General features: G+C 32.7%; 1 protein-coding gene across 1 annotated transcript in view; it reads left to right on the top strand.

The window, feature by feature from the left end:
* LOC128236189 (hemicentin-1-like) overlaps positions 1-16,068 on the top strand; it is an 89,048-nt gene that overhangs the window by 43,685 nt on the left and 29,295 nt on the right. The window contains exons 7-12 of the mRNA XM_052951079.1: positions 7,138-7,437; positions 7,659-7,937; positions 9,436-9,726; positions 9,954-10,271; positions 13,082-13,393; positions 14,242-14,355. Of these exons, the coding sequence (XP_052807039.1) occupies positions 7,138-7,437; positions 7,659-7,937; positions 9,436-9,726; positions 9,954-10,271; positions 13,082-13,393; positions 14,242-14,355 (1,614 nt within the window). The remainder of the gene's footprint in view (positions 1-7,137; positions 7,438-7,658; positions 7,938-9,435; positions 9,727-9,953; positions 10,272-13,081; positions 13,394-14,241; positions 14,356-16,068) is intronic.

Here is a 16,068-nt window from a genome sequence, read left to right as displayed (position 1 = left end):
ATATAGAGAATAAAACATTTCCGGTATGCAAAATGATAATACTTATCTTGTATTCATTTTTTCATTAATTTCTATATCAGACAAATATATATTTTTAAAACGATTAACAATTGAATGTGAGAAGATGCAATCCAATACAATTTTCAACGGAATATATTATTTTCAACTATAAAAATTACGGGTAAAAATATTAATTCGGTTGAATATTGATTTATAGAAACATTGCCTGATTCGAGGAATTTTAAAATATCTATGTCATATCAAATATATCTTTACATGTTACATTTGGAGAAAAGTGTAAATTAAAGTAAGTATTTTGTCGTTTTTTAAAACATTTAACTATATAGCACGATAATTTGAGTCTAGTTTTCTTGTTATTCGTTGAAAGAAGTTCATTGAATTTCATAATATTTTGGCGACGCCAATAATATCGGTAAATGTATGATTTCTGTAATTCATGATATAAAGGACATTCTAACAGAAAAAGAAATTCGTCCTCCAGAGTGGTGCAAAGTTGACATTTTCTTTCATTCCTTGGGGTTATGTGTGGTTTATGCCATAATCCCATTTCTTTTTTGAGTCTATGTAAAGATAACCTAAGCTTTGATAGGGCGTTCCTGTGAAGTTTTTTCTGGATATTGTCTAGGTATAATTGGAAATTAAAGTTTAAGAATAATACAAAAGAGGAAGCTCTCGAAGAGCCTCTCAACTCTTTATTCTATTTTTGTATAAATATATATCTTGCTATTTGTTTAAAGATATGTAAAAAGTATTTAATGATTCCAACATCTTGATTTAGCCAAACGTCGTTAAACTCTATTGATTCTAGTTAAAGTTTGACTTTATATCCCCAATTTAATTGGCCAATATTGTCTTGTTTATCTGATATCACTAAATTGTATAAAAGTTTTATGTATTTTCTGTCATAAGACATTGTCAATCTTAACCAATATCTGATGATAGACGTCATTCGATAAACATAGAGAGGGGTTCTTCCAAAAATTCCGTAATGTTGTTGTCGAACAATGAAACGATATGGCTAAATTTGATGTAAGTATATAAAGATAAATATTTTTTTTAATTTAAAATAAAGCTTTAAGGGATTGACCCCCTACTGCTTCAAATGTTTTATTAAATGAATCGCCGGTAGAATATGTCATTCCTAAATCTGTGAATTTGTTATCAATCCCAATTTCAAAATCTCCGTAAAGGAATTTTATTACCTTCCGCCTTTTCGGAATACCATGACCTTAGTTTGATTGACATTTACAACCAGTTTCCAGGTTTGACAGTAATTTCTGGGAATATTAAGTCCGTTTTGCAGTTCTGATTTGCAAATACTACCATGTCGTCTGCGTAAAGCAGTAACAAGTGTTTTAATGTGTTTAAAATAATCCGCTGAAAACCTTTGAATATAAGTTCTTCCTCTAAATCATTAATGTACATGGAAAATGAAAAAGGGGATAAGCAGCCCACTTGCCTGTGAGGTAGGAAACAAAAGCCTCACTAACTTCATTTTTTAACTTTATGATTGATTTAACATTACTATAAAGCGAGTGTATGGTTTTCATCATATTTCCACGTATTCCGTATCTAATCAGTTTGTAGAAGACGTTACCTCTCACCAAAAGGTCAAAGGCCTTAGTAAAATCGACGTAGCAGATATTCAGTTTCTTATTTTGGTTTAGAATATGTTCAATGACACCATTAAAGACATATATATTGTCAACTGTTCCCATATGTTTCCTAAATCCTGCTTGCGCTAAAGTATAAATGGAATAATTTTTGGCCCATGTATTTAATCGATAACTAATTTTTCTTGTAAAAAAGTTTCCCTCAATTGCTTAGTAAGGTACTTCCCCTGTAACTTTTTGGAAGGTTTTGGTCTCCATTCTAAAATAATGGTATAATGTAGCCTTTCGTCCATTGATTAGGGAAGTAAGCCTTTTTCAAAACATTATTAAATAGTGCACTGAAATTATTCGATAAGTAGGGAATACCATATTTATTGAATTCATTTTGTATAAGATCGGGTCCTCCCGAACGCCCGTTACTTAATTGAGAACTTGCTTGTTTGATTTCATCGTTTGAAATTTTAATATCTAACTCTGAGAACATTATTTGCAATTCCCCATTTGGAAATCTGTTATTTAAGTATTTTGTATCTTCATCCTCTTGATAGTAGACAGAGTTTGAGTCGTTGATATATTTGGAATATTGCTCAAATTGAGGTAGAGTAAGCTTTAAAGAAATCTGTTTGTGATTTTGACAATCTTTCAAATGTTCCAAAACATTTTTTGCATTTTTATATCTGGCATGAACAAGCTTCTCGGTGACGCTTTTGTCGAATTGATAGCGTTTAGACGTGTTTTATATTCGGGTCTAGTTTCAATCATAGCTGACCTATTGTTTGTCGAATCGTCGTTTTTGTATTCATTAAGTTTATTGAAAACAATATTTGCGTTTATCCTCGCATTCAGTTATCAAACAATTTATTAGTTTTATTACTAGACGACATGCTACGATAACCTGTCTTTTTCTTAAAAAGAGGGTCTTATATGCTACCAAACTCTGCGTAAAACGTATTTAAGTTTTCTTTTACGCTTTCAGTATTAGCAACTCCAATCAAATTAGTTGTCAATGTATCTAGTTTTAATGTGAACGCTTCATTTTTCAGAGCAGATTAGAAATTTTCAATTTTGTCATTATCCCATCTTTATAAATAATCTATATATCGGTTTGCACTTTTTACCTCCGTTTCATTAACAGTGTCGCGATGGTTTGTATTTAGCCCTTTTAGTAATGAAAATTTATTTATTGCACAATGGTCACTCATGATGTTTGGGTCGTGTATAGTAACAGACGATATATGTGGGATTAATGTCGGTTTACATAACACGTAATCGACCACACTACAACCATTATTTTTTATGCATGTAAACTTCCCGATACCCTTATCATTACCCACCCTACCTTCATTATTGTCATGCCCGTTATTTTACAAAAGTTTAATTAATATTCTACCGTTTTCGTTTATAATTGAGTCTTGGGTATTTCCAGCTAAATAATAATATTCTATATATTACGGCATAAAACTGATGTTTTGTAAAACATATTTCTGTATAAAATCATAACTTTCCTACCCTGCTATTTGAATCGCCGAAGATCATATAATTTAGATTTTCCAAATCATTATCAAATCAATAATGTCATTAACAATATTATAAATAAAACTGTTTGTGCAATTTCTTCGTGGCTACTATTTGTAGGTATATTGTAACATGGACATACACATAAATCATCGTTTAAGCCCACTAAGTGGGATTTGAGTTTTAACCATAGCATCATCCATAAGAATATATATTTTATTATTCTAGAGCATCTACAATTTTACTCTTGATGACAGAGTGTCGTTTAAAGACGCTCGTTCACGTTTAATACTGGTAGTTCAGCCATTAAATGATGGACAAAATATTGATTCTAATGAAACTCATCAAGAACAGTTAACATGAGAGCTTCGTTGTAATATACAAATATGTGCAGACAATAGCTTTTTTTGCCGAAAAGTGTGATTGAAACGCTATTGAAATGCGAACTAGTTTAGGGTTTGGTTTACAAAGGATCAGAGGTGGAAACAATTACTTTAAACCCCTGTCAAAATCCTGGCATTGCAATTGCACGGCGTTGTTTAATTTCCCAGACCGCCGTGCGATCGCAGGAAAAATGATATTTACATGAAGATGGCTATGGCACGGCGTTCTCACTGCAACTTGGCGTCTATACGGAGCTCCATGATATTCTATCGCGTTCGAACCGAGTTCTAATTGGCGATTTTCTGCGCTCTCATGGCGCTTCAAATACGTTCAAACTACGATTTCATTGAAAAAATAGTTCCGTAGTAAATATGCCCTGTCCATTAATACTATTGCGCCAAATGACAGGACAGAAGTATTGAACAAATGCACGCGATTTCGATGGGAAATGCACTTTTTTCGGAAATTATGTGAAATTGATAAACAACAACCATCGTTAAGGAATGAAGTGTTAATGTAAATATAACCTGATAAAACCCTCAGACTATTACACGTCAACCTGAAGAAATCTGGGACAGTCACACATCAACACGATAAGGAGTTTTGGACAATTTCAATACACGTCGATATGATAAAGACTTTAAGACAGTTACTCGTTAACATGATAAAGGATTTGATATACTTACACGTCAACCAAATATCTCGGGATAGTAACATTACAACATAGTACGGACATTGCGACAGATGAACATCAATTTTATAATTGCATTGAGACAGTTGTTGTGATTGTTTTTTCTATATGTTAGTATTTTTGTCGTTGAAGAGGTACCAGGATTTGTAAAATACATACTCGTTGGCCGAAAGATAATACTGCAGATTTTCCCGAAAACTTTTTTTATTTAGAACTAAAACAAAGTGATGGTAAATCAATAATAATTTATTATTATTAATAACACACTGATCTGTCTTAATAAAGAAACAGGTAATGTGTCTAAAAAAGAAAACGTCTTACATGTCAAAAATGACATGTATACAAATTGTATTACAATGATCAAATATAAATATTTTCACTATTCTTATCAATAGTTTGTAGATAAATTTCATTTAATCTTGAAAAATATAAAGCATGTGAAATTTCAACAAAATAATAATCAAATTGATAAAAAATCCATGAATCTAATTTGATATAGGTCTTTTCTTATTTGAAAATAAAGGCTGGTAACAATTTTTATAAAAAAAATATATAAAAAGTAGATAACATAAACAATTTAAGTTTTAACCAGCAAGATAAATCAGAAAACTTTGTATGTTGCCTTTAGATGTTATTATTATACTCTGGCTTAAACCAAGAGCCGTGAGCACGATACTTTTTTACTAATCCGAAGAGGGCAACATTGATTTTCATACATTTTAGTGGTTGGGAAACATTTCGACTGCGCCCTTACCTATATAAATAATTGAATCCATCATATCTTGTTTAGTTTAAATTTATTTAATTTTACAACGATAGTGAAACAAGCTGTTGCAACTTATGTAAATCACTCTCGTTGGCACGATGCTGCGCGAGAGTGTTGTCTTGTGTTATCTGGGAAACGGGAGTACCTGGAGAAACCCACTTGTCCGACTTGGGGACAACCAACCAAACTCACATGCGCCCAGGCCGGGAATCGAACCCGGGTCGCCTTGGTGAGAAGCGAGTGATTGTCATATCTAACAGTTTGAAAGCTAAATCAACTTTCATCGTAAACGTTTTGGATTTAAAATTATTTTCGGTTTGTTCTTGTTGTTTTTGAGTTTTAAAAAACAGCAAATATGACATATAGAACTGGCATTAGATTTTTGTGGTTCTTGAGCTATATTTTGTTGCTAGTTTTTGTAGGCATTTCTATAATGTAGATGGATTTGTTGATGGGTTTGCAATCTTCTCTTTATGTGAAGGTCGTTACCTCAGAAATAGGTTCGGTGAGTTTTGTATAGAGTAATCCGTACATGTTTTTCACTTACCAGTTAATGTTTTTTATTTGTATATTATAATACCCTAATTATGTTCTTCAGTGTCCTCTTCCTGACATTTACATGGTATACTAGTTATTTTGATATCCTTTGGCTATTCTTGTATGCGATACGGAAAAATGGTTTTATTATGCAATCTTGTTTATTCTACTTTACTTAAACGTTGATTGGAATGTTGTTGTGTGTATCTGATTTGCGTGTTTGTGAGATTGTAGCTGGAATTTTATTTCTGTCTGATTTTAAGTAAGATGAAAACTCTGAATATGTAGAAAAGGAGTTAAAGGTGTGTTGCAGGATTTAGGGCAGTTAAGTTTTTGCATTTAACGAACATTTAATTCCTTGATGATTTAATTGATTATTGCATTTTTGCTGGACAATTGTTTGGGTAAAGGAATATCGAACTCCCGTCAATGGTTCATACATTTAAGTAAAGTTTGATACAGCAGGTAAATTTTAGTCCTGTAGCTGTGTTTGTAAAACGTTCTGGATAACTTGAAAACTAGCAGATGCAAGAATGTTTAGTAGTTTTATATTCATAACTCTGAAATGTAAAATGAAACTCTTTTATCCGTTCAGGTCTTTCAGTTTTTTGATAAATTATTTATTTGTGATATATATATTTCTTATCACTCAGCACCAACAAACGGTGTTTGTAATGGGTGTATATAGTTTATATGCGATGAAATAACGCATTTTGGTGCATTAACTTGTTTCAGCTCTTCAACTTGTTCCGGCTTTTTAGCTTGTTCCGGCTCTTCAGCTTGATCTGACTGCCGAGTTTGTTTTGCTTTCTTCCGATTTTCTTTTTTCTTATTTATAATGCGACGTCTCGTTTTCATTTTTTTGTGATAAAGATAACTTGTCAACTGATATCTCTTTCAGTGCCTTGTTTAGTTCGTTATCATCAATTTGTTCTTTTGTATATTTGTAATTTTGTTTTTTCCCGGAATCATATTTGTAACTGATGATTTGTTTTAAAATAGATCAGTTATATAATTTAAGTATACAGTAAATTGAATGTGAAATCTGGAAAGTCGTAGGTCAGGAGCCGTATTATGCGGCCCACAAACTAATCAAAATGTTGCCTTTTGATGAACAATCTGCGTTAAGTGTGGTAAAGGCACGTAATTAAAATACCAATAATGTTTTTTTTTTGTGCAGGGCACATATAGTTACCGAGTAAAATAGTTTAAAGCTGCGTGGCTTGGAAATATTCATCTACTAAAATTAGTTGCCTGGTAGACATTCTTGTCTACATTTGGAACATATTTTAGCACCAATATTAAGTTTAAATTTATATTATCCCAATTTTTAATGTCTTTTGAAAATATATTTTACCCTTTTTATAGCCTATTTTAGCGAGCGTCCTTTCTTTAAGCATCTCATTCGTTTTCGTCTTGATATTTGCATCCTTGCCCGTTAAATATATTTATTATCTTGTACCTTCATTCTTCATTTTTCTTTTAACAGTTTTCTACTCTTTATCGTTATTTCAGTCGCATTTATGTCTTGACAAGATTTTGTTCTTTAGGGAGGGGGATGTTATCAAATCACACCTTAATATAATATCTTACTTTTATTCTACCCATAGATTCTCCAAGTAGGCCATTATGTACCATAAACACAACTACAATTTCGACTAACGCTGTTATTTTGGAGGGAACAGACTGCATTATAAGCTGTACCAGTGAAGCTTTTCCGACACCGATCACATACTCCTGGTCAACTCCGGGACGTGGACTTGTTTACGAAAAAAAATTATTCCTAAAAAATGTGACGCACACATCTGACAACGGCCAATACACCCTGACAGTCAATAACACAATGGATCCCACTGTGGGAAACGCGGAAACGGGAACAAATACTACTGCGTTCTCGGTGGCTATACAATGTGAGTTATATGTATATAGTGCATAACTTATGTATTTCTTATAAGACAATATATCAATTTACATATTTTGTATTTAACATGGTACGAATTTTTTTTCTCGGTTTTGACTGTCCCAATAAATCAAACTATGTTAAACACTGTTCAAATGTTTATGCACAATAACGAATTGTTAGTTTCGTACAAAGCAGATAAAATGTAAAAGTATATGTTTACCCCTGTAGTCGGACCTAAAGTGGACCTGCCTGAAACTTATGACATATTGATGGACAGTGTCTTAAACTACTCATGTTCGTTCATCCCTGGAGAACCTTCTCAAACATCCCTTTACTGGACGAGGTCAGGTGATAACAGAACATGGCACAGTCAGTTTGCTAGTATCAGCTCTGTGCAGAAATCTGACGCCGGTTTGTATACGTGTACCGCCATGAATCGGATGATGCCTACTGGATATCCCACCCGGAATGGAAGTCATACCGGAACTATGCGCCTTAATGTTCAATGTATGTATATGTTCTCGTATATCGGGATATCAAGTGAAAAAAGAGATACACACAGAAAGCTATGTTTTTGAGATTGCATTCGTCGCCAACAGCTGCTTGTTTACAATTAAATTGCTTTGTCTTTCCACATGGTAAAAGTGGGCGTCTTTATGACATTGTGTAAGAAAGGTGTTTGAAATGTCATGTCAAAAATCTTGATAACATTGAACACCTTCGAACGCCAAAAATATATCGACAATTTGCATTAAATTTGACCGCACTGTACGTCTACATCCAATAATATGTAGTGATATGGGCGATGACTTTTCCTACAGTAGGTCAATTTCTGCCAGGCATTAGTATTAGTATTAGTAATTGCCAATTTGTCCTACCAGTCCTCATGCCTTGTGTGTTTACAAAAACACGGTTATGTAAAAATTGTGTCAAACCCGGTAGACGAAATGGTTACTGGGTGTTATATACAGAAAACATAACGTCCTAGATTTAAATGTATACCCGTACGTATGAAACGTTTTCACAATGAATGTCTTACAAATCACCACAAGGGAAAAGTTGACTAACACACTATCGACCATGTTAATAATGCACTCCGAATAGGGGAGTATAAAGTTGCAGCTTTGTCCGTCTTTGATTCCATTATTCCGTCGTTTGTTTTTCCGGCACATACATGTCCGCATAATACAAGCTATTTCAATAGAAACCGAACCATTGACAGAGGACATCGCACAAGGATCATACCCTTAGCTTCACTTATTGCTGAATAAACTCTCCATTTACTTTTACATTATGCACCGATAAGGCAGCTGCTATTCAAAACATAACTAGAAAAGCCCTGAAAGTATTTAAATGAGGCTTGGAATAGAGATGGATAGCAATAAAGGGAAGTGGGTATGGTCATACCTTTCATATTAACTGAGTTATCTCGACTTTACCATACGTTTGTCCCAAACATAACTTTAAAAGTCATTGCGATTTTGTCTTATTGAGAAAAAATGACATTTTGTATTTATAAAGTCATTGCTTATTTCTTTTTAATACCATTCCGAAGCACAGCCACCAAATGTTTTTGAGGTATTAACTTCAAAGTTCATAAACAAACATTTGAGGAGCAGTGCAGTACCAAGAAACCATGGCCATGTCTTTTGTATATAAAAAATTAATACCCTTTTGATACGTTTTACTCATCATGTGTTAGTTGTGAAATCATCTCAATGTATTGTGCAACATATACACAATGATATGCATGTTTAACTTTATCAATTTATCGAAGTAGTAGCCCATTTGGTACTTATATTGCGAACGGTTTAAATTTTTATCCGAATGAGGTGTACAACATCTATGCAAACCAAAGGGTACGAACTTTTTGTGAACCATGTCTTACATAATGAGTGCAGGTCGTACAAAAGAGGATTTTAAGGCTCAAAATTATTACATACAGTACAAGTTTTTAAGTTATTTACATCTATTATTGCCAGCAATACTCAAACTCATTTTCCAGATGAATCTCTCGTTAGTGACTTTCACTTTACTGAGCACACCGGAACTGTTAACGTTACAAAATCAGAGTACAGCAATGCAACGCTTACCTGCACGGTGGATAGCAATCCTCCGTCAACCATCAATATTCGAAAAGACGATAAAATGAAGAAATCCGTCTATAATTCAATACATATGGTATACACCATTGCAAACCTAACATGCTGGGATGCTGGGCGTTACACGTGTGATGGCAGTAATAAGTTTAACAACGACACACCTTCGGAGAAGGATTTACTACTGTTTGTAACATGTAAGTAAACACACATTTATGACGAAAACATTCTGCTTTCTTCAACCACACAATGCAATAATTCCTAGGCAATAATTAAAACATAAATGATCATCGGATAAAAAAGATTTCCGTGCCGTTAATTGTAACACTTCTTCACTAAACATACCTTATATGAAACTTTGAAAAATAGTTGGTGGTCATAAAAGCATAAACACAAATTCTGGAATCAGCACATTTATTTTCAGGCACACCAAGGCGTTCGCCTGACTTGGACATCAAATTGAACTTTACTGCCAAACTACACGGAAAAGCAACACTACAGTACACCGTGTTTGCGTATCCAGTCCCTAGCCCGTCACAGTTTGTCTGGAAAAGATGTATCAGAAGTGAAAATTGTTCTTACTTAGCAAATCTCTCCGGAAAAACAGATGTTACAACAAAAGGATTGTCGAGTAATTTGACCATTTTGGATATCGATATAAATGATTTCGGCGTGTACAGTATTTCAGTTGACAATGGTATTGGGAAGGAGCTAGTCGAGGAGATGTATCTTCAACCTGGTGGTAAGCTACTCATTTAGATGCTGCAATTTTATGGGTTTGGTTCATTTTACTCTGAGCAACATTTACAGTACATTTTGAAATAAATTAAATGGTTAAAAGTAGCGTTAATGGTTTCCGATGTAAGTTTACCCCGTTGAATAAGCATTTGTTCTTACCTTAATGTATTTAAAAAAGAGAAAGAAATCCACTTTGACGTGTTCGCTTGGCAGGTCCTTTCGATTAAACACCGAGTACTAAGATACTATTATCTTTTTTAAATGTATCCCTGAATACCGTAGACAATCAATAGTTAATAATAATTAAACGAGTGGAGGCCGAAAGGTTATACGTTTTATCTGCAAACGTTTGAAAAAACATATGATAAAACTGCAAAAAAAACCTGTATGTATGTTCAAAATACAACATTACATGAAACCAAGCACTTATCAACGTAAATCATGATGCCAACGTAATAATGTCAATAAATGTCAATTAATTGTAACTGCTCAGCCTGATAAGTTGTATGAAATGACGTTCATATTAAAAAACAGGCCTAAACCTCTATATAATTAAATCTATAATACTTAGAGTGGGATCATTGAGCAATACAAATACACACTTCTGCAACACTAACAACGTTATATGGACTTCTGATAGCACAAGTACATTAGGCATGACTTTTACAAATAATAGACAATTCAAAATACACAAGAACATTGAAAACAAAATTCAAGAAATCAGAATCAGCCTAAAACAGTGGCAGCACATAGAGTTTAAACCTTTACACTTCCGAATCTTATAAACCCTTTTATCAGTACTTTACCTTATCCATGTACATAAACCATTGACGACATTAAAAAACGGTTTTTGAGTTGTTTTGGGACAATAAACCTGATAAGTTTAAAAATTATATGTCAACACTATGAATATGGAGGTCTTAATGCACGAAAAGCTAAAAATATGGAAACGATCTTAATTTTAAATCCAATCTAGATCAATAATATTAAACTCATTTTTTCAAAAACAAATCTTTTTAAACGACGTATTGATGTTATGGACAAAGATTAATCACGAGAAGAATAATAATCTTACTTAAAACAAAATGGTGATATGAAATAACAAATTCCTTATGCAAAATGTTCGCACCTTGTTGTATACAGAATGGGATCAGACAGGTATTTTTGAACAAATTAAGATTATAGAACCAATACCTGCTTCAATTTTGATGAACTTAGATTTCTGTATGACATCAATGAACAAAATGTTCTGAAATATATAACACTTGTTATTTCTATACCAGCATCATTAAAATCTAAAATTGTTTCAGAAATGATTAACCAAACACCAAACACCATCAAATTCAATTACATATAAAATACTGAAATAAAAACAGACAAATAAATTTCTTTTTTCATTATAGCAAAAAGATATTTTAAAACCGGCGTCAGAACTTCATTTCCAATTTTAGATGACGACAATAAATGGATTTCAACTTACAGGCAAACATGTATCACTATAATATACACGTCTCTTCGCAGTTTTCTGTATACATTGGTATTAAGAATTATACCGAAAGATAAACATCTGTATAAATGTAAAATAAAAACAGCAACTCCATATGGCTTCTGTAATAATGACACCGAAACAATAGAGCACTGTTAGAAGATACATCCTTTATTAAAAGATCCCACTCAATGTCGCAAGATGTATCGTTAAATAGGGAAAAAGCAAAACCAATTATTAAGCAACCAATAACCTATACATTTTATACATTTTAAAGTAATATGTATCATTCCTTCATGCCATTTTGCAACTAAACCATCTACAACTCTGAGTTTAAATAATGGGATAGAATTACCAGCATCTACATTGACAACATTAGCATATATTTAGTCCATACTTAGCTAACGTCTCATCAATATTTCTTCACCAGTTCACTTTATTATTTTCCCACATCACACATGCTATTTGATAGCATTGCTTTCAACATAGTATTATCTGTTTTGTCCAAACTTGAACTTGAACCAAAACTTTAATTCTAACATGATAACTATTTAACTACAACGGGCATCGCCCTTACTCTCTTTTAACAACACATGGCCTCATGCCAAGGACAGTTGTGCATAACTTTAATATTCTTTAATTGTTTGTTCTTACTAAAGCCCCGACTTTGCAACTGGAACGCACATCTGTTTTACCGACATCATCAAATAACTGTTATACTACCTTTGGCATATACTCCTTTAGTTGGCGTGGCGTAGCAAAGCTTTTATCGCTTTAAACATCATTTCCGTACATAGTGAATGTATTTAGGCCCAACATCATGAAGTGTCTTAAATTCACATTTGATAGTATGCAAAGAGCAGTGATTCAAAATAACGTTAACACATAATGTGTCAATGCTTCTCTGAAATGCCGATCAATCATAAGTCAGTTCCTACCTAAAGAAAATGAATGAAACGTTATGAATTGATTAAACTGTGCAGTTGTGCAAAGCGCAGAAATTTTTAATTTTTAGGAGATTTTCGAGAAAGTCATCTCCCCTTGAAATAGTTTTTAATTTTCTTCAAGCGAATTATATCAGAGCCTGACGTGTATAACAGAACCATTGGAATTCAATTGTACCTAAATGTTTGATAGTCCAAAATGTAATAATTAAATCTTTCACTTAAAGATAACATCAAACATTGGGGAACTATCAGCTTTCGAATGACATTTCAAGTCATTAAATTAATACTATATTTCCAAAAGTATCACTATGTGACCTTATTTACTACAGTGTCGTTTTCATATCAATATTTATAATTTATAATTGATTTTAACATTTTCAGGACCTCCAGATTCACCAACGGCATTTGATGTTATTGAGGAGTCTATCGGTGAAACACAAGCAACATTAACGTGGAAACATGGATTCAACAACGGTTTTCGTCAAACCTTTCATTTATCATCTCGAACCTTAAACGAATTCGTAACCGTTTTAGATGTGAATGTTTCTGATAACGAACTTGCGGAAAATATAAATTATACATTAAACCAATTGAGACCTGGAAAGAAATATTATGTGGAACTTTTTGCTTCTAATGCCGAAGGGATTTCCATGAGTGTCAACGCAACATTTACTACATTGGTGCGCATTGTTAGTAAGTAATCAAGGCTATATATTCCATTTAAAAAGTAAAAATGTATGTTTATGCACGATTCCTGCACGTGTCAAGTCCGTTCTATCATTTTTATTCATATTCATCGTAAATAACATTGATATATTTTCTAACCTTAACAAATCTCACTAATATCTTTGTCAAGGTCTGTGTAACATTGAAAGGTTAGATATTTGGTAGAATTTGATACTATACTATTTTGTCGTTCTATTTTAGCGTTCAAATTCAAAACACTCTTTGTGATCGAATGCTTGGCGTGTAGTGAATTAAATATGCATGATATTCCACTAAGCGTCTGAGATACCTAGATAAATGCCACTATTAACTACTCCATTTGCAATGATATACGTCAAAAATGAATAGGTCGTGGCATTACCTAATTAATTGTAACACTTTTAATATATTATCGAATTATGTAGTTATATCATTAAAAGAGGAAAAACAAATTGTAAACTCTTGTAAACAGCATCGTTGTATTCTATTATGCATTAGCCATATGCTGTTGTCTCTAAAATTTGTATTTGTGTATCTACAGTATTTGTATATGACTTCATCTCTTAGTCATAATGTTTATATGTTTGCAATGTTAATGGCCAAATGCAATATGCCGACTCGCCAATACGCTTTGCGACATTGTCATCAATGACATAATGTGTTATTTAGTAAATAATGAATTTTTAAACGTTTATGCAATCTTTGTGGTTTCTTTCAGTGTGGCGTTTTTGGTCTTGTTATTTTCAACTTACTGTTGTTTCGGTGTTATTAATTGTTGATTGCATATTTCTTGGTCTTGTCTATTGTCTATAGCCACACCTTTTTATTTTATCAAGTAAATCCAGAGGGACCGTCAGCTGCTGTAGTCGGAGGATCAATCGGTGGTAGCATTTGTGCAGTGCTGGCTATTGGAGGCGTTATATTTGGCGTAATGAAATTTAGAAATGTCGGTAAGTGATCAAACAAAAGGAAAACATGACCAGCTCTTTTAATGAATTATTGCGTACGTTTTTCACCCGTCATGCCCGAGTTATCCATGTATTTACTTAAGGAAAAATATACAATAAAGTAAACTCGGACGATATTTAATGCAAATCCTTTAATAGGATATAACTAAGTGGCTTTTGAATATTTTATAATCATTGTTGAATAATTCATCTTTTGGGTTTAAGATCCAATTTGGAAGACGCAAAACATAAATTACCAAATATGACAACATTTGAAGTTTGTTGTCTAACTTAAACAAGTATAGTTTTGCAAACTTTAAATGTATCCTCTCCAACTGTGTAGATTTTATAATCTCCATATTTCACACCCGTATATCTTTTAAATTTGACAAGTGTGAATGGGTTTGAAACCTTTAACATACAAAGTTTGGGTAATAGGATTTAATACCAGTGTAATTAAATGTAACGCCTTAACAATTAAACTCGTTAACAATAAACTCTTGTTAATTTTGCGTATACACAATTCTCATCACGTTTTGTATCTACTCTTTTGCGAAAAAATACATTTTTTGTTTAAGAAATGTTTATTTCTAAATCCCAGCTACAATACTTATGTAAACTATCTAGTTATATTTATAAAAGTTATAGATTTCACTCAATTCGACCACATCATCGGCAAATAACAATAGCGCATTGAGATATACAAACAACGTTTAATGTCAGCACAATTGAAGATATGTAAATGTGTCAATTGTTGTGCAGAAGAAATAACATTCTTCCCTTCACACCATTTTATTATTCGCTGATTAAGTACACATGCAAACAGAATTTGAAAAAATAACAATATATTTATCGCTCTTCTTGTGTAAGGATGACAAAACTCTTAATCCAAGCAATCGGATTTTCGGAGGTCAAAATGCTACTTGAACAGCTCTGTAACTGGTCTCACGGGGATTTACTCTTCTCAAAACAAAATATCACTAAATTCATTGAAGTCGTAGTTCATGTTAAAGTTTTCAGCTTTCTTATCTTATCATGGTGGATATCAGAAAACATTTGCTCGAAATTATTTTTAATATCCTCTAATGGCACATTATTTAAATTTTCGAACTCTTTTTAACATTTAGATCCAAAAGCTCTACGTGTTTCTATTAACACAGTTCAACTATGTCTAGACCACTATGTGAATCAGTTATAGTACATTATGAAAAGCAATGGTAATACATGGTATGCTTGCAAAAAACATTATTTGTAAAACTATTCACCATATAGTTGATATTTATGTCATTTAATACATCACTATTTTACCCAAGATTATTTAAATCTACTGGTCTGGCAATAAATCCATTTCTAAATGCATCCTATTCTTCATGTCTCCTTTAAAAACTTTGCTTATGTACGATATTTCTTTAAATACATTTGTGTTACATACAATATCAGATGATAGGGCAAGATCACTGAAATCCCTGAAATTAAAAATTGTCAACTTATAAAAAATTCAAAAAATATGTTCATTAAGTTTCAAGAAATCAACATACACTTATTCCGTTAGTATATATAATTGCCTCCGCCACAGTTCCATCCCAAACCGCCGCGCAGTGGCTTATATAAGTAAATATTTCGATGAGAGTCACTGCCTCTCTCCAATGGAATTTGTATTAAGGTAAGAGGAGTGTCACATACATCATCATCAGCATCAATATCTTAAAAAAAATT

Source organism: Mya arenaria, chromosome 5 (assembly GCF_026914265.1).
Source record: "Mya arenaria isolate MELC-2E11 chromosome 5, ASM2691426v1".
Taxonomy (NCBI): Eukaryota; Metazoa; Mollusca; class Bivalvia; order Myida; family Myidae; genus Mya; species Mya arenaria.
The sequence above is the reverse complement of the archived record's forward strand: the minus strand, read 5'-3'. Positions and strand labels throughout refer to the sequence as shown.